Raw genomic sequence first — 18473 nt, forward strand, 5'->3', positions numbered from 1 at the left:
CCTTATTTCAAGCTGCTCCTGCATCTTTAACAAGACCACAATTTTTAATTTCAGAAATACAGGCCTAATTGGTGGAACCAGGGAGAAATTTGACACGTCATGAGCAAAACTAGTGTGATACAACTGATCGATTCAGTACTGGGGTTAACAGCAAAATATCTCTGCAACATACTGGCTTTTCAGCCTCTAAAGCTCTATCTCTCTGTAACATCTGAATCAGGTCAGATGGGCAAGTCCTGGACCAGTGCCTAGAGTTATTAATGGGCTAGATGAGGGTCAATAAACTGAAACTAAATCCTGGCAAAACCTGTGGTTGAGTGGTTCCCGAGTCCAGGAGATAGACTCATTGCCTGTTCTGGATGGGGTTGCACTCCCTCTGGAAGATCAGGTCTGTGTTTTGGGGGTACTCCTAGATCCATCACTGTCACTGCAGGCCCATGTGGCTGGCCGGCCTAGCTCTGAGTGCCTTTTACCGGCTTTGCATGGTTCTCCAGCTACAGCCTCTCCTGGACAGAGATAGCTTGGTCACAGTGGTACATGCATTAGTAATCTCAAGGCTGGGTTACTGTAATGCACTCTATGTGGGGCTGCCCTTAAAGCTGCTCTGGAAATGAGCTAGTGCAGAATGCAGCAGCTTAGCTGTTGGCAGGAGCTGCTCCTTTTCAGCATGCAACTCCTTTGCTGAGGGAGTTGCACTGGTTGCTTATTCACTATCAGGCCAGGTTTAAAGCCCTAAACAACTTGGGACCAGGATACCTGAGAGAGTGCCTTCTCCCCTATCACCCTGTGCCCAGTCGCTGAGGTCATGTTCCTGGTGGTTCCACATGGACCTGCTGTCTGATTGGAGTCCACCAGAAGAGCCTTCAGTGTGGTGGCCACCTTCCTATGGAATTCCCTGCCTTTGGAGGTCAGGCAGGCGCCAACATTGCATTGTTTTTGGCACCTCCTGAAAACATGATTGTTCCAAGAATTCCCCAAATGACCGGTGGTGTTTTTATCTGAATCTTGTTTCTTAAAATGTAATTTTTAATGATGTTATATTCTGTTTTGATGCTTTTTTCCTATTTGTTTACCACTCCGAAATCTTTGGATAGGGAGTGGTATATAAATATTGAAATAAATAAATAAATAAATCTGGTTATCTACATATTTTTGTAGTGTGAACCACCGAAATAATGACTAATAGCAACCCTAATCACTAATAGCAACCCTAATCCCTGCATGCCATGCAGTGCAAAACAACAGGAATAGTAACCAATGGCCACTTAGCTATGTACTTGGAAAGGTTCCTGGTGTCAAGGAGAGAGAAAACTCAGCCTGGCATTTGCCTCTTCCTCTAGCAGAAGGCTTGTATGCAAATAGTGTGGGGGGTGGCAGCATTATCCACTGCACCATGAGAGTTCTGGCAGAGCAAAGATCAAACTCACCAGCTGGAGTTATAGCTCAACACTCCACTGGGACCGTAATCATATCGAAATAAAGAAACCCAGCCCCATGGATTCAAGACACCCCCAGGCAAAAGTGTTTGAATCCACACACACCATCCTGCCCTCTGTACCTGCAGCAGGAGCAGCCTTCTTTGGTTATTTATCATTCTTTCTGAATACCCTTGTAAGATGAGGTGACCAAAACAAGAAAGGAAATGGTGTGGCATCCAGATATAGACTGATACTAATAAAATGCTTTTCTACTCAAGGCTGTTAATCTGCTGTGTCTACTTTTGGTTTCTTCACTGAATTGAGATTGGAGGACAACCTGAGAAGCATTTCCTTTCCTGCTTTTCTGCAACATAACCTCTAGGAGGCACTGTGGTATAGCAGAATAGCACAAATGCACAAGAAGAAGTCACACCTTCTTTCACATTCACAATTAAATGCCACATTTTCCTTGCTCTAAAAAGAACTCACCGGAAGTGCAGGTTAGACACAGAAGCAAAACTGGAAGGTCATGAAGTACCTTCAAATAATCATGAGTAGGGAATGAGAAGCACACGATAAATGCCTCATGGAGAAAAGCCCTTTGGTTAAAATGGGCACCTGGCATCCTAGTTCTTCCTGCTACAAAACGCTATCTGAAAGGATAGCAGAAGCCCACCAAAAACCTGAACTATGTATAGAACAAGCAAGGTTGGAACACCCAAGTGATCTTATATTTTACCCAGCATAATGTTTATTTCAGCATCATCCAGAGACTTCATTTGATTCAGTGGTCCTTCACATACTGCAGACTAAAGTTCCCAAGTCTTACATGAATGCCACAGTGATATAGTGATTAGAAGGCTAGAACGTGGGAGACCAAGGTCAAACTTCTACTATAACGCTCACTGGGTAAATTTGTTGCAGCCCAACCTTCCTCACAGGATTGTGAGAATAAAAAAAAAAAAAAGGGGGGGGGAGAAACCACGTGCACCACCCTGAGCTCTTTGGAGGAAGGATGGAATAAAAATGTAGTCAAGCAATATGTGGGCAATAGTGTATTTTTGTGACTTTAAGCAGTAGGGATCTCCCTGGCCTTTTAGTAGCTCAACACAAAAAACTGGGGATGTCTGTTGAGTAAGCAGCATCTTAGCTGTTGCCAGAATGGTTCAAACATCTAGAATTTCTCTGTTAGTCATTTCATGTAGATATAGAACTTAGCGGTGTGCATAAGGTGTCTCTGTACAGCACCATGTACATTGATGGTGCTATATAAATAAATAAATAAATAAATAAATAAATAAATAAATAATAATAAAATTCTCCATTCTATTTCGTGGCAGAGAAACATGTGTCTGTGTTTGGGACCATTTCACTGATTTTCTCCAAGAGGAGGGGAAATTCTCCAACAGTTTCTCAGAGTTTCTGTTGGCAGCCTCTACAATGCCCCATACCAAGCACCATGTGTGGGTAAGTAGGGGGAAGGAACCACCACAAAAGTTTGGAGGAAATTCTGCAAAGTGGCATTTTATTTCTAGGAAGGTAAGAAAAGAAAAGCCTCAGAAAAAGGTCTTCTGACAAATGTTGGCTCAGCTCCAGTGGTCATCCTTCAGGATTCAGCACTATTTTCAGGGTCTTCGAAATGTTAAATGTCTGAAGGATTGTGGATACATCTTGAGCTTCTTTAGATGAAGTAAAAATCCCACACCATTACTCGGGCTTCGTCTTCCGGAGTCTTCATGGGATAGCATTCGGTGAAATACACACACTTCTCCCTTTTTTGTTTGTTTTGGCGAGCAGTTTCCTGTGTGGGCAAGGGCCATCTGATTTATTTAAACAGGCAGTAGATGGCTCTGTAATATTGTGCAACATTGTGGAATTTCAGAAATACATCACCTCTTTGATGGCAGTTTATATATATTGCAGCCTTTGCGGCAACTTAAAAAATGGCAGGAAAAATCAGGGAGAGGCACCAGAGGTTGATGGCATCGTGAAAAGAACCCATAAACTTCTGTGAGTGACCCACCATGAATGCATTAAAAAAGCCTTGTGTAAAGGAATCCCTTGTCTTTAATGCTACTTCCCTGAAAGCTCTGGAGAAGATGTCAGCAGGGGCCTTGTTGTGTCCTTATGAAATAAGCTTCCCTTATTTCATAAGGGAAAAACAAAAAAACAAATACCATGTAAAGGACCCTTAGTGTTTTACTTGTGGGTTTGGTCACAGAAAAGTGGTTCTCACTTTCTCAGGATATTATTGTGACCTTCATATAAAACCAATATTATAGAAATAACTGTTCTACTGCATGGGTTGGACTCCCTGCTAGCAGATCTGTTCAGGATTTCTTGATCATGAGTAGATCCATGGTGACACTCTTTATCTGCCATTTGAAACAGATCCCCTCTGCAGCCAGTAGAACTACAGTAGATCCCTAAGTCCATTTCAAGGCACAACCAGCAGGTCAGTTCACAAAGCTGACTGGACTTCTTTCTCACAGGCAGTTCTGCTGCTCTGTGGATGTACACTTTTGGAGCACACTTGGGTTTTTTTAATGCAGAGATTGCAATCCTAAACGTAAGTTCTTGGAAACAAGGTGTATTGAAATCAATGGATATTTTGAGTAAACATTGCCTGTAAGTCAGGTACAGACAAATGGGCTTCAAGCCTTCTTAGTATCTGGGAACGTAGACATGTCTATTTCTGAGGCCAGGTGCTTTGGCTGCACACTAGATAGCTCTTTACGTCTCTTCTTTCAAGGCCTACATTGATGAGTTCAGCTTTCTTGCCTTCCTATTTTTTAAAAAACATTTTTTCTTCCCCCCCCCCCCACCTTTCGTCTATATGGCAGTCCAGCTGACTGCCACTATATCAGCTGGTAGATATCTGAGCTGAATAGCCTGTCCCCAGAGAGTAAGCTTTGTATAGCTCACAAGGACAGCAGAGGAACTGTTGCAGTATTGAAACTGAACTCAACCTTTTGCCCCACAGAAAATTCCTATTCTCCTTTTCATCCTGGTCTGTCTCACATTAAATAGCCTAACACACACTAGGCAAAGATGGGGTCAAACTGCACAGCAGCCAAAACATTCAGACATAGTTAAAAATGTGTATTGTGAGACGGATCTAAAGGTTTAATTTGTGGTAGAGCATTTCGTGTTTCATTACCCACTTTCTGGAACGCATTACCAATTGTCAAACAGACCCCATGGTTCTGATGTTTAGATGACTCCTCATGACCCATCTCTTCACACAGGCATTCCCTGATACAACTCAGACAGCCATGTTGTAGCGCACAGCAGAGCATGGAGTTTTATTGGAGATTAGCAATGTTTATTATTGTGTGGGTTTGTTATATTTTATTGTTGTTTTGATAGTATGACACTGTATGTTCATTACTTTGAAACTTTGTGGAAAGTGGTATATAAATCAGATTAATATTTTATTTATTTTATTATTTATTACACTTATATACCGCTCCCCATAGCCAGGGCTCTCTGGGCAGTTTACAGAAATTCTAAAATTGAGGTAAAAACAAGTATACAAAATTTAAAACTCTAAAACACAGAACATACACACATAAAGCATTAAAAACCAATTAAAAACTAAACATGTGGGTAAATAGGATGTGCCGCCATATGCCTGGGCAAAGAGGAAAGTCTTAACCTGGTGCCGGAAAGATAGCAGCGTTGGTGCCAGGAAAGCCTCATCAGGGAGATCATTCCACAGTCTGGGGGCCACCACCGAAAAGGCCCTATCTCTCGTTGCCACACTCCGAGCCTCTCTCGGAATAGGCACCCGGAGGAAGACCTTAGATGTTGAACGTAGTGACCGGGTATATTCACGTCGGGAGAGGCATTCCGTCAGGTATTGTGGTCCCAAGCCGTGTAAGGCTTTATAGGTCAAAACCAGCACCTTGAATTGGGCTCGGAAACATAAATAACAACTATGGGTTCCCAAGACAATCATCCCCAGATGGCTAGAGGCCTAGAAGTTTCCATCACTTTTTCTTCTTATGACTCATTTGTTGAGAACTGACATGTCATGGGCCTCTTCATCTAGGGTACTCTATAAAGCACGAGTGAAGAAACTTTTAGGGTTTCTAAAAACCCTAGAAACCCTAAGTCAGAGCCACACGACTCTTTCTCTCTTAAAATCATCACCACTCCAGTTTTTCCTCTCTCATGAATTTAAGGGCATGTCTACATTGGAGAGGGAAAGGAGAAGGATCTTGTGAAATGCAGATCGCGAGATCCTCCCCTTTGTCAACACGTGGCGCGTGATGTCCAGGGAGGAAGGAGGACGTTGCGCCCACCATTTTTGTTTTTTACTGAAGATGAACGCACGAGCACTCCAATGAAAAGGTCAGTTTTTAAAAAAACCAAAAATCCCACACACACCCCAATGGGCACAGAGCACCTGAAGAGCTCTGTGCCCGGTTCCCAACTCCTCGCATTTACTTGTGAGGAGCCAGGACGAAACTGGGACGGCCACCCACACCTCCCGCAGTCTTCGGATGTCCCGAGACCACGGGAAAAATCGGGCTAAAAGCTGTCCCAGTTATCCTGAGGAAATGGAGGGGTCTTCCCTCCCTGCCCCCGGGATGCCCTGTGCGTCATGTGGATGCACAGGGATGATCCCGGGGCAATCCCTGGGATAAGGCATGGTCCAGACATGCCCTAAGAGAGAGTGTGGGGCATGATGATGTTAAGAGGAAGAGAGTGCGGGTTGATCATCGACATCTCACACCTTTTTCCTCACTGTCTCTCATAAACTGACCCTGCAAAAGCGATGCCTTTTGATAGCATGAATCCACACTTTCAAAGTACTCAGTTCTCTCTGCCCCAAGTAGGGAAGGGACTGCTACCTCCCCATGTGGAAAAAGGTGCATTTGGAAAGATAGATCTTTGCTTTCAAAGTGCTCCTCTCTTTCCTGCCCTCCCTGGGACACCCTTTGAAAGCAGGAATGGCTTGCAAATGAAGGGGCAGAGCATCCAGAAATGCCATGAGGCCCATGGGCTGTTAGTCCCCCACCTCTGCTGTAAAGAAAGTGAGAGACACTGCTTCTTGTTCTTTCTCAAACGACAACAAAATTGACATGCATACCTCTCTTGATGCCATTTTCACCAAGTATCGTATTTCTTCGATTGTAAGACCCCATCGATTGTAAGACGCACACTAATTTCACTACCACCAACAGAAAAAACAACCCTAAGACATACCCGCGATTCTAAGACGCACCCCATTTTTAGAGATGTTTATATGGGGAAAAAAGTGTGTCTTAGAATCGAAGAAATAGGGTACCACATAGTATTATTCTTATGCGTAGTATTATTCTTATTCTTATGTTGTCTATTTATTACAACAGGTCTGTAGTACTACAGCCAATAAAATACTTCAGGGCCTGAATTATCACTTTTTATTGCTTATTTTGCTTTATTTCTGAATTTATTCTATTGTCTGAATATGGGGTATTTATTCTGATTCATTTGTGAATTTGTAATCGTAAGAATTACCTAATAGATGGCGAACAATAATAAAATACAGATCTCAAAATTATAATCAATTTTTTTAAAAAAACCCTATTAATAAAAAGAAATAAACAGAACCCACCAGATAAAATGTTTTAGTAAACAGGCCTGCATAAAAGCCTATAGCCTCTCTGAATAAAAATGACGTTGCAATTGGCATTGATTGATTGCATTTCTATACCACCCAATAGCCAAAGCATTCTGGTGGAAGGACAACATTGATGGAGCTCTCAGGGAGTTCCAGGGCCTGAGAGCAACCATCGGGAAGGCCTTTCCTCACGTCCCTGACAAAGGTGGGGCAGAGGGAAAGGCCTCAATTAAAGTCAATTAAATTATAAACACTGATATGTTTTCTTTACTTTTTAAGTCCTTGTAAACCTCTAAATCAGGGGTTCTAAACCTGGAGTCCATGGGTGGGCTTCAGGGGGTCCGTGAAAGTCAAATAAAAGATTATATTCATTATATTAAGGGAATCACTGGAGTTGATTTTTAAAATTTAAAACACTGTATCTTTAAAAGATACATTTTGAACTTAGCTCCCCTCCATGTGCTCTCTCCTGCTTTCCCTGTTCCCTCCTGCCCAGCATGTCTGGAGCCTTGGAGGGCGAGAGAGAGCGCAAATTCCTTCTCTGCTTCCTGGCTGGCTCTCTCTGTGTGTCTACTCAGAAGTAAGTACCATTGAGGGCAATGTCTCCATGTCTTACTCCATTGAGTAATCCCTCATGGGCTAGGATTGAGGGGCGGCAGCAAGGGAGGGAGGAACAGACGGACAGAGGAGGTGGAGGAGATTCCTGTTTAAGGACCCTGTGCTAGGAGAGGGATTCCTATGAGAATCAATTTTCAATAAAATAAAGTATATTCATTGCATGCAAAGTTGTGTTTATGTGCTTATGTGCATTTTTCAAAGGGGTCCGTGACTCAAAAAAGGTTAGGAACCACTGCTCTAAATAAACCCAAGCACAATTTAAATTACACATCCCAAGTTGTCCCACTGTTAGTGCAAGACATAGATGAATTCATATGGTATTTTATCTTGGAAATACTGTATATGCATTAATCCATACAGTATGGACTGATGGTTTTTGTACACTTCTTAAAGTACTTTTTTAAATAAAATAAAATAAAATGTTACCTTGCACTAAATTCTGTAATAACATATGAATATACATCTGGGAAATTTGCTCACAGCAGTCCCCTTTGGATTTTTTAAAACTTATTTTGCCCGAGTCCCAGTTGTTCAGATAAGCTGCATGAAACAAACCTATTTCCTTTATGGTTTCTCTTTTCCCACTGCCTCGCATCTAGTTTGATTAGCTCAGCTCATGGTACATAGATAGAACACTTATATTTCAGTGCCAACTGCATTTACTCCTCAATGTTCCAAGTTTGGGGCTATTGGGTGGTATAAAAATATAATAAATAAATAAATTTATTGCAACAAAAACTCTTGTTGACAAATAGTGGTTAAGTTAAGAAGGTTAAAATTACCACTGGAAACACTTGGACTACTAGCGCAACGTGAGTTCTTGTGAATATTTCAGTGTCTAAATGTCAGATGGTTTTTATTGATCCAAGTCCCCAAATATCATCTCAATACTGACACGTAGCCAAGATAGCTGAAGTATATCTGACACTGGCTTTAGCTGGCTGGTTCACAGTGGAAGGATCCAATCTGTCTGTTCCCAAAGAGCGTGTGAAAACTGTTTCAGTTCTAGCTATGAGGTGCCTTTAGAGCTTTAAAAAACAACAACACCCTCTGTTTCAACCTCTACAAAATGAGAAAACGTTAAATGAACCCAAGTTTCTCTCTCCTTTTTTTCTGTTCAAAGCAAATCATTCCACACATGGGAGATCAAACAAAATTATTGCAGATGTAGCTCGATTTACAGCTTATATAATGAGATGCAATGTATTACTATTATTATTATTATTAGTAGTAGTAGTAGTATCCCGCCTTTTGCCCAATACTGGGCTTCAAGGAGGCCAATAGTTTATTGTTGGAAGCTATAGTAAAGGATTTTATTTATTTATTTTTAAAAAGATCAGCAAAGTAACAGCAGCAGGTGCTAATCCACTGGAGGGATGCCAGGATCATAAGCTATTGGATACCCTAGGTCAGATCGGTTCACCAATGGAGCTAAATATAAAGTCTTGGGAATTAAACACACACACACACACAAATAAATAAATGGCATAGCAATTAACCCTTTAAAGTCAAAAAACAAAATGTGAGCTATTTTTTGTTTGGGAGGAGACTGTTTGTGGCCATTATTGTTTTAGGTGTATAACCAAGACCTATGCTAAGATACTCGAAATGTCCACAAGAATCTCAGTAATCCATATAGGCCAGGGGTATAAGACTCAAGAGAGTTGAGAGAGCCAATTCACCATTAGTTAGTGTGTGTGTGTGTGTGTGTGTGTATCCCACATTGAGTAAATGCCAGATGACAGACATTCACTGGGGGATGAGCCAGCAGACGGTCTGAATGCAAGCAGGCGGGGCTCATTCCTGTCCGGGCTTTACCATCGTTCTGGAGCATCTCTGACATTCTATTTTCTCACAAGTATGTGGCCATAACTGGGTTGAGTTATGGGTTGAGAATGATTGGACAGCCCCAAATGAAATGTAGTCCTCTCCTTATCAAGACAGCCCTGAAAATAGGGAGTCTATCCAGAAGCTGTAGTCAGGGCAAGGGGCAAACATCAAGAATCCCTTTCCCTGGACACAGAAAATTAAAAACTGCTCTCTCATAAGTAAAAATAGGCTAATATTCCTGATCTTTGCATCTGGGATCTTAGCCTCCTGGTTCCCCACCCCCGCAAACAAAGCCCAGCGGAGCTTCTAAGGCTTTCTTTATATAGATAAATGTACTCCAGTCACGTGATCTCCTTTACACAATATTCTCAATACTTGACCCAGTTCAATCACATATCCAATGTACATGTAATGAATTATGATAAAGTAGCTTTGCTGTTTTACACAACACTGCCATTCATTATGTCTTTCCAAAGAATTAGAAAACAAATTTAAAGTGAAGGTTAAAAAAATGCCTGTGTTCCTACTTAAGAAACGTATTACTAGGCTACAATGATGTCTATTTCTTTTAAGACTGCTGCTAACTGTGTACAAGTATTGATAGCTTGGAAGTCAATTATTCCTCTGAAATTGGAGTGAGTGGCATCTGGATACACTGGGCTTAGCATTACATGAGAGGGTCATGTATTGTAGACATGGGTCTCCAATCCCTACAAATCTCTAAGGTCATCTTGAAGCATATTATGAGCACATGTTAAAAGGATTAAGGATTTATTAATATAATATAATACAGTGCCTGTTATATGTTGTTATCTATCTTCCGCAGTTATCCATCCATGATCTTCTACACATATAAATGGAGTACAAGAGAACTGCCAGTTATTTCACTGAGCAAGCAGAAAATATTTCAGTAGTTTAGGATCCCTGAGCTTCCCCATTTCTGTTGCTTTCAGAATATATGGAGTGCCTGAAAGCCTTAGCTATTATAAATATTACTTTAAGACAGAGGTCAATAGATTCAGAGGCAATTAATTTGGAACTATTTATTTGTATATTTCTCAGAATATCTATTCCATTTAATGCCTGAAGCTTTGGTGTATGCCTTTGAATCCATTTATTTTCTAAAGACTGATGAAGAGAAAGAATGACAGCCAGTCTTGAAAGGTATACCTTAGACTAGAAAAGAGCTCCCAGAAAGGCTAAAACCTATACCCACTTACATGGCTATTAGCCCTTTTCTGCACAAAGTGACTTACTTCTGAGTAGACAGAGGATTGTGCTGTTAATCTTATAGTCTTGCCCACCTCAGGAATGATTTGTAAAACAGTTCCCAGAAAGATCCAGAGACTGGACTACTATACTATGAAGAGTAACTTCATACTGTACAGTTTACAGAACATTAGAATATTGACTTTTACATTCATGCCACCTGAACTTGAAAAACTAGTGCCTTGTGCCTAAACACTGGGGGCTTAATTCTGCAACTTTTGTCCACCTAAACTTGTACAGAAATACATGTCCAAGACTAACTCCACTGGACAGCAAGTGGCATGGAAAACTGACACTTCCCAATGGTCACTTTCGTTTACGGACAGAATAATTTCTTGGTGGGAAAACTGAAAAGTTCATCTTCCACTTTTATTGAGGTAGGGGTAAGATTTTCTGAAATGACTTAAGAAAATGCTTCAATGGTTACTTAAAATCAGTCTTCTTTTTTCCAAGCACTTTTGTTATGTAACTTTCCTGTTGTTTCTGTATCTTAAACTCAGATGCTTGTTTTCTGCAAAAAACAAAAACAAACCACATACACACAAATTGTGATAGCAGATTGCAAGAACATTAACTACATAACTTTCTGTGTGGAAATAAATTAGTCCTTACTGAACATCTGAAACATCAGGAAAGGATACCCATGTGTGTGTGAAGGCCCCTGAAGAATCCTTCCAAGTATGCAAAAAACTGATAAAAATACATTATTACAATTCCGACCAAAAAGGAAAGCCATATATAAGGATTATCTCTCCAGCCATTAATTGAGCTGGTTCAGACATCATGATAAACCATGGTTAATCGTGTTGGGAACACGCTGCAGTAAGTTTCAGCTTTGCATTCTATGTCAAAGTGTGCAATTTGTGAATTTTCAGTGAATCTACTACAGCTGTCGTAAATACAAGAAAACCTGTCTGAATCCTATTGAAGTTAATGATAAATGCCAGTGGAAGAGAGAGGTTCCAGTTTAAAATACTTACTTTAAGCTTTGCTTTTGCTTGTTGATGAAGTGCTGCAGCTCCTTGATCTCATTCTCTTTGTAGTTTAGAACATCTTCCTGTTTCTGAATATGGGTCTCTATTTCTGTCAGAGGAATTTGGGAATCACTAATTTATCTCCTAATTCTCAAAAACTCCTATCAAAAATGTTTAGCTGCATTACCCTGGCATAATAACACCAAATATAGGCCTTCTACACTCTAGAATTCCAAATTCTGTGCAAAGAATAAATATTATGCTGATGGACATAACTCTACATTAAGTTCAAAAACATCAACTGTGGTGCGTGTTTGTGTGTGTTCTGGGAAATGGTTGCTGAATACTGCCAGGAATTTCTCCATATCTGACTATAGGTAACTTCTAAAGCTATGCTCCTTCATAATTTTGAATCTACTAACCCTGGATAAGGACCTTCATATCTAATAGTATACAGCAGTGTATATAGAATGTGACTGCAAGTCTCCCAAGCAAAGTTATAAACACCAGTGGACTGATGAAATTAGGGAAATTACAATGTACAAACTTATTAGAGGGTTGGAACACCTTTCCTATGAGGAATATATAAAGCATCTGAGGTTTTTTAATTTAGAAAAAACTGATGACAAATAGGATACCCAAAACTCAGGTTTATAAACATATACTGTATGTGCTATAGAGAAAATGGAAAGAAAGAGAGAGAGAGGTATTTCATACAATACACAGAGGCAAACACAGATCTGGCACTGAGTGTATGTCAACAGGAAGCTGCAATCAATCATGGCTGCAAGATTCATGTTTAGAAATGCCCTAAAGGTACATATCTAAAAAATGCAATGTGTGAAGTGCCCTTTATTTTAAGACAATAAAATAATCTAGTGAACTTACCAGTGCATTTGTTGATCAGTTTGTCTTTTTGGATTGACTGCTTTAGCACTTTGTTGTTTACACGAGAAAGTCTACAACAGAAGTAACAGGGAAAAATTGTTAACAGTTCACAATGATAATAATGAAATACATCTCAAGGTTATTAGGAATATTAAAAAAACTGTCTTGTGAGCAAGGGATAGGATGGACCATGAATCTGATTGCCATAAAAAAAACCTCATTTAAATTAAATATCTTCCTGAATTCCTAGCACCGAGGGCTCATTTTACCGTATTTCTTCAATTCTAAGACACACTTTCCCCCCCATATAAACGTCTTTAAAAACGGGGTGTGTCTTAGAATCACAGGCGTGTCTTAGGGTTTTTTCTCTGTTGGTGGTACTGAAATCAGTGTGTGTCTTACAATCGATGGCGTCTTACAATCGAAGAAATACGGTAGTATTGTTGGATACTAGCAATAATTCAGCAAACATTCCATAAGATTGTGGCATGTGCTTAATGGTAACTGCACAATGAAGTGCCTTGTTGAACTGAAAATTGTGAAGCTGATGATTAATCTCTTAGTTCATAAATACATTAAGGTATTTAACTGTTTACAAAAGGAAGAAAAATAGTTTCCAATTAGAATTTAGCACATCCAGTTTAACATTTGTGGTTCTCATTTGAGTCTTGAATGTCAGGAGCAGGCAAGCCTCAGATTTCTATGATCCCCCTTTTATTTTTAAACCAGTCCCTGGGCCCTCTAAAAGGTTTTAAACGTCGAAAGTGTTCTATGCAACATACACAATGTGATGAAAAGAAGCTGAAGAAAAAACCAAAAAAGGTGCATTTTAAGAGTATTTTTTTGAGAACATAAGAAAAGCCATATTGGATCAGACCAAAGATCTATCCAGCATTGTGTTCATACAGAATCTATAGAGTGGCCAGCCAGATGCCTATGGGAAGCCCAGAAATAGGACATCAGTGCAATAGCCCCATCCCACTTGCGTTCCACAGCAACTGGTATACAGAGCCATACTGCCTCTGATCCTGGAGATAATACACAGCCATCAGGACTAATAGCCACTGATAGCTTTATCCCTGATCCAACAGAAATATAGGTGTTTGGTCTGAAACAAAACTGTCCTTGATGAATGGTGACCCTGATCATTCATATAGCATTTCAGATTTGGGGTTAATTAATAAGGATCCTTTCAAGAAAACAGGTTTTCTCTGTCAAGTAAGAAGCTAATATCCCAATCCTATGCATGTTTATTCCAAAGTAGGTCCCACTTTGTCCCAAGGCTGCAAATCCTATGCATGTTTACTTAAGAATAAGTCCCACAAAATAAAGTGGAGCCTACTGGAAACCTCTCGCCTCTCTATGACAAATAGTAAACACTCATGGGCAGCAAGGGAGTTGTTCGAGAGGTACTAGGACCTAACGGATTCCTCCCTCCTTCCAACCTCTGAACATCCAATAAGAGAGCAGACCGGGAGAGAGGCAGCTGTTGGTCCCAAGGAATTGGTTAGCTAACGGCCTACTCGAGGACTGTAACTAATGTGATGTCCACCTTCCTCTTTATGCAGCCAAACTATAAGCCAGCTCCCTTCACAGAGACCTCCTTGCCATCCATTTACAAGCCTACGCGTTATCAAATGCTTGCTTCTCCCTCTCAAGTTGCTTTGACAGAATATCAATCTCCCCAAGGGCAAATTCCAGCTGTTCAGATGTCACAGCTAGATTACTCTTTGTCTTTGCATGTTCTTGCTCTTCATTCTGTAAATTAAAGTACAGTTGAAAAATTTATTATATTGCCTAAGCAATTTCACTGAGCAACATTTTAACAGAAATAGCATCCAACTACATCAGTACAAGAAAATATTATAGAATTCTGCTATGTTCTCTTTCTATCTCAAGTATTCTGATGCCACTTCCCCAGCTTTGAAAGCATAACGTACTTACAACACAATTTTCAATACAATAATGATATATTTAAGGTTTACATCATAACTTGGACACAACTGTTCTAGTCACTGGGCAAAACTCTGAGAATGTGCACTCTCTATCATTCCCTTGATTGTTTTTATGGAAAGGAGGGTTAAAATATCAGAATTAAATGAATAACTGAAAAGTACACACCTCTAGCTTCTTCACAATAGCCTCATATTCCTTTTTGCTTACTGAGTTTTCCTCTTGTATTGCTATCTATAAAAAGAATGTTATAAATTGGTTGTTTGCATAAAAGAGATTTCTTATTACGTAAGATCACAAAGAATGCAATCCTAAGCATGTTTAGACAGAAAAACGTCCTACATCTCTCAGATGGGAGTTGTACGACTTTTTTCTGTCTAAACATGCATAGGATTGCACCCTACATGTAATTAGTTATTTTTACAGTCTGGCCCTATTTAGTTAGTTCCACCAGAGACCACTGATTTCATTGGGTTTAGACACATGTAAATCTGCCTAGGCTCAGTCTATTTAAAGTAGCCTTCCTCAACCTAGTGCCCTCCAGATGTGTTAACACTATAACTTCCTTAATTCCCAAGTGCAGATGATGGGAGGTGTAGTCAATCACATTATGTAACAGTATCTACCCATTTTATATTACCATAACCACATCTGGCCAATGCCTTATTTCAGCTGCTGCATCTTTTGAAGAATCCCTGCTGACATGGTTATTGCCTTAAATGAAACCAAATATAAAATCTCAGTCTTTCTTAGAGAGAGTTAGTTTCATTTCACGGCTATGAGTGTACAAAGGGAATAATGAACAATATAAGAAGAGCTTCGCAGGATCAGACCAAAGGTCCATCTATTCAAAGGTCCAGTTTCCAACAGCAGCTAACGAGATGCTTCTAGGAAGCTGAAAATGAAAACAGCAATTGCCATCTGTCATTGCTGTCCTCTGGCAACTGGTATTCAGAAGCGCACTGCCTCTGAACTTGGGGGTTCCACCTGGATAATACTGCAGATTGACATTATGTATATAAGTACTAGAACTTGCCCTACTGCATCAAACAAAGCTCCACCTAGCCCAGAATCTCATTTCCAACAGTGGCCAGCCAGAAACTTTCAGGAAGGCCACCAGGACGAAATGAAGAAAGTCCTCTTTTATTATTTGTGTTCCTAGAAACTGGCATTCAGCAGCATATTACCTCTGAACACAAATGTCTTATTTAGCTATCATGGTTTATATAGTCCATTACAAACTGTTGCAGCGTGGAATCATAGAATAGTAGTTGGAAGGGGCCTACAAGGCCATCGAGTCCAACCCCCTGCCCTGCTCAATGCAGGAATCCACCTTAAAGCATACCTGGCAGGTGGTTGTCCAGCTGCCTCTTGAAGGCCTCTAGTGAAGGCCACAACCACCCTAGGTAACTGGTTCCATTGTCATACTGCTCTAACAGTCAGGATTTTTTTTCTAATGTCCAGCCGGAATCTGGCTTCCTGTAACTTGAGCCCATTATTCCATGTCCTGCACTCTGGGAGGATCGAGAAGAGATCCTGACCCTCCTCTGTGTGACAACCTTTCAAGTATTTGAAGAGTGCTTTCATGTATCCCCTCAATCTTCTCTTCTCCAAGCTAAACATGCCCAGTTGTTTCAGTCTCTCTTCATAGGGCTGTTTCCAGACCCCTGATCTTCCTGGTTGCCCTCCTCTGAACATGCTCCATTTTGTTTCTATTCAGCGCCCTGCTCCAGGATACTGCATTCTATTCTCTCTCCCCTCCCCACATCCCAAGTCAGCACTCCATGCCCATTAAACATACAAACATTTGGGGGGGGGCGGTTTCTCCGCCCTAAAATTATTTTTTTACTTCTGCAAACATTGGTGGGCCACACAGGTGACTTCAGGAGCCACACAGGCTTCACATATGTGTGGACAACATTACAGGTTTATTCAACAGGGCTGTATAATGTACATTGGCAGGGCTCTAAAAACCCAAGCTTGCGACAGGCGAGGAGAGGCTATGGAGCCCAGTTTATAGTAGAAGGGAGAGAGGTGTAATGGTTAGTGCAGTCCAGGATCATGGAAGCTCAAGTTGAAATCCCCACTGGATGACCTTATTTGTACCAGTAATTATCTTTTGGTCTAACTCAGCATTCCCCAACGTGGGGCCCTCTAGAAGTGTTTGGCTACAAGACCCAGAATCCCCAGCCAGCTATTATGGAGCTTGCAGTCAAATGCATCTGGAGGGCTCCAGGTAGGGGAAGGCTGGTCTCACCTAACAGGCCTCCTGCGACGATAAAACGTGAGCGGGGTGGGGGGAGAATCACGTATGCTGCTTTGAGCTCCTTAAAGAAAGTTAATTAACACGTTGGACACATAGGAGAGGGCGAAAAGTTTCTAGACAGCGTCCTCCTAACCCTCAGGGAGCATTTTAAAAAGAAAGAAAGATAGCATTTGTGAAGGTAGGACACAGGCAAGAGATCTCCGGCACAACTGCTGTCAGCTTCTTGGGCGGTAACAAGGCGACCCTGGAGCTGCTGCTGCTCCTCCTGGTCACCTCTTATGTTGAGAACAGCCCTGACAACGGCGGAATCCTGCCCGCCCCACGGTAATTCATTGCACGGGGCGGGGGGAGAGCCCTCGCCCCCTGAAACGGGCTGCCTTCTCTCCCACCTGCCGCCTCAGCCTATCCAGCAAAGCCTCCTGGGCCTCGATGAGGTCTCGCAGCTGTTGAAAGGCCACGGACGACGCCATTTTGTTCCCCCTCTCCCGAGTTTCCAGCCCGCGCTGATTGGAAGTGGCCGCGCTTCCTGCTCCCGACCAATCACAGAAGAGCGCCGAACGGGATCTTCAGCTGCTCGCGCGAGAACTTCCTACACACCCGCCGCTCCCGAGGGAAGGAAAGCGAGAGTCGCGCTGGCTGCTTTTCCAGTATGTGAAATAGAAAGCGGCTATTGGCTGGGCCTGTGCACGCGGCAGCTCCTCAACGAAGTCCCGTATTGGCTCTTCTCCGTTCTAAAATAGAACGTTCCTCCCCCTCTCTAGCATCCCATGGAAAGGAAGCTTCAGCTGGTACAAAACAGGGCAGCCCATTTACTAACAGGGACTGGCCGGCGAGACCACATTACGCCAGTCCTTTTCCAGCTGCAACGGTTTGGGGCCAGGTTATTTGAAGGAACGCCTCCTCCCCTATGTACCTGCCCGGACCTTAAGATCATCTACAGGGGCCCTTCTCCGTGAGCCCCTGCCAAAGGAAGTGAGGCAGGTGGCTACTAGGAGGAGGGCTTTCTCTGCTGTGGTACCCAGGCTGTGGAATGAGCTCCCCAGAGAGGTTCGCCTGACGCCTACACTGTTCTGCTTTCGTCGCCAGCCAAAGACCTTTTTATTCTCAGTATTTTAACACTTAATTTTAACTTAAATTTAAATTTTACTGTTCTAACTCTGTATTTTAAACTTATATCAATTTTGCTGCGTGGTTTTATCCTGATTGTGCTTTTTATACTGTTATTTTGTATTTGTGCTTTTAACCTGTTGGTTGTTTTATTATGGTTTTAACTTTTGTGAAGCGCCCAGAGAGCTTCAGCTATTGGGCGGTATAAAAATGTAATAAATAAATAAATAAAATAAATACATTGAGAAAGACACGTGTGATCCCATTTACACTGACTAGGATGACCGGATGAAAAGGAGGACAGGGCTCCTGTATCTTTAACAGTTGCATAGAAAAGGGAATTTCAGCAGGTGTCATTTGTATATATGGAGAACCTGGTGAAATTCCCTCATCATCACAACAGTTAAAGTGCAGGAGCTATACTAGAGTGACCAGATTTAAAAGAGGGCAGGGCTCCTGCAACTTTAACTGGTGTGATGAAGAGGAAATTTCACCAGGTTCTCCATATATACAAATGACACCTGCTGAAATTCCCTTTT

The 18473-nt window shown here is 41.5% G+C and overlaps 1 protein-coding gene across 1 annotated transcript; it reads right to left on the reverse strand.

Moving 5' to 3' along the window:
- Window positions 1–9899: 9899 nt before the first annotated feature.
- Window positions 9900–17411, reverse strand: SPATA24 (spermatogenesis associated 24). Its single transcript, XM_063125245.1, has 6 exons — window positions 17217–17411; window positions 14730–14795; window positions 14236–14366; window positions 12609–12679; window positions 11727–11829; window positions 9900–11257 (listed from the first exon to the last, which is right to left on the reverse strand). Exons 1-6 carry the CDS (start codon window positions 17295–17297, stop codon window positions 11170–11172), a joined length of 540 nt encoding a protein of 179 aa, XP_062981315.1. The 5' UTR covers window positions 17298–17411; the 3' UTR covers window positions 9900–11169.
- Between the last annotated feature and the right edge of the window lie 1062 nt (window positions 17412–18473).

This window comes from Elgaria multicarinata, chromosome 4, assembly GCF_023053635.1.
Source record: "Elgaria multicarinata webbii isolate HBS135686 ecotype San Diego chromosome 4, rElgMul1.1.pri, whole genome shotgun sequence".
NCBI lineage: Eukaryota > Metazoa > Chordata > Lepidosauria > Squamata > Anguidae > Elgaria > Elgaria multicarinata.

What these genes read in the sequence shown, in the direction of transcription:
- SPATA24 (XM_063125245.1), bottom strand. Translation starts at nt 17,297, where the DNA reads ATGGCGTCGTCCGTGGCCTTTCAACAGCTGCGAGACCTCATCGAGGCC. An exon ending in CTATTGTGAAGAAGCTAGAG is followed by an intron (nt 14,367 to 14,729) that starts GTGTGTACTTTT and finishes TTTAATTTACAG; the next exon opens with AATGAAGAGCAAGAACATGC. An exon ending in AAGCAAAAGCAAAGCTTAAA is followed by an intron (nt 11,258 to 11,726) that starts GTAAGTATTTTA and finishes TGTTTTTTGCAG; the next exon opens with AAAACAAGCATCTGAGTTTA.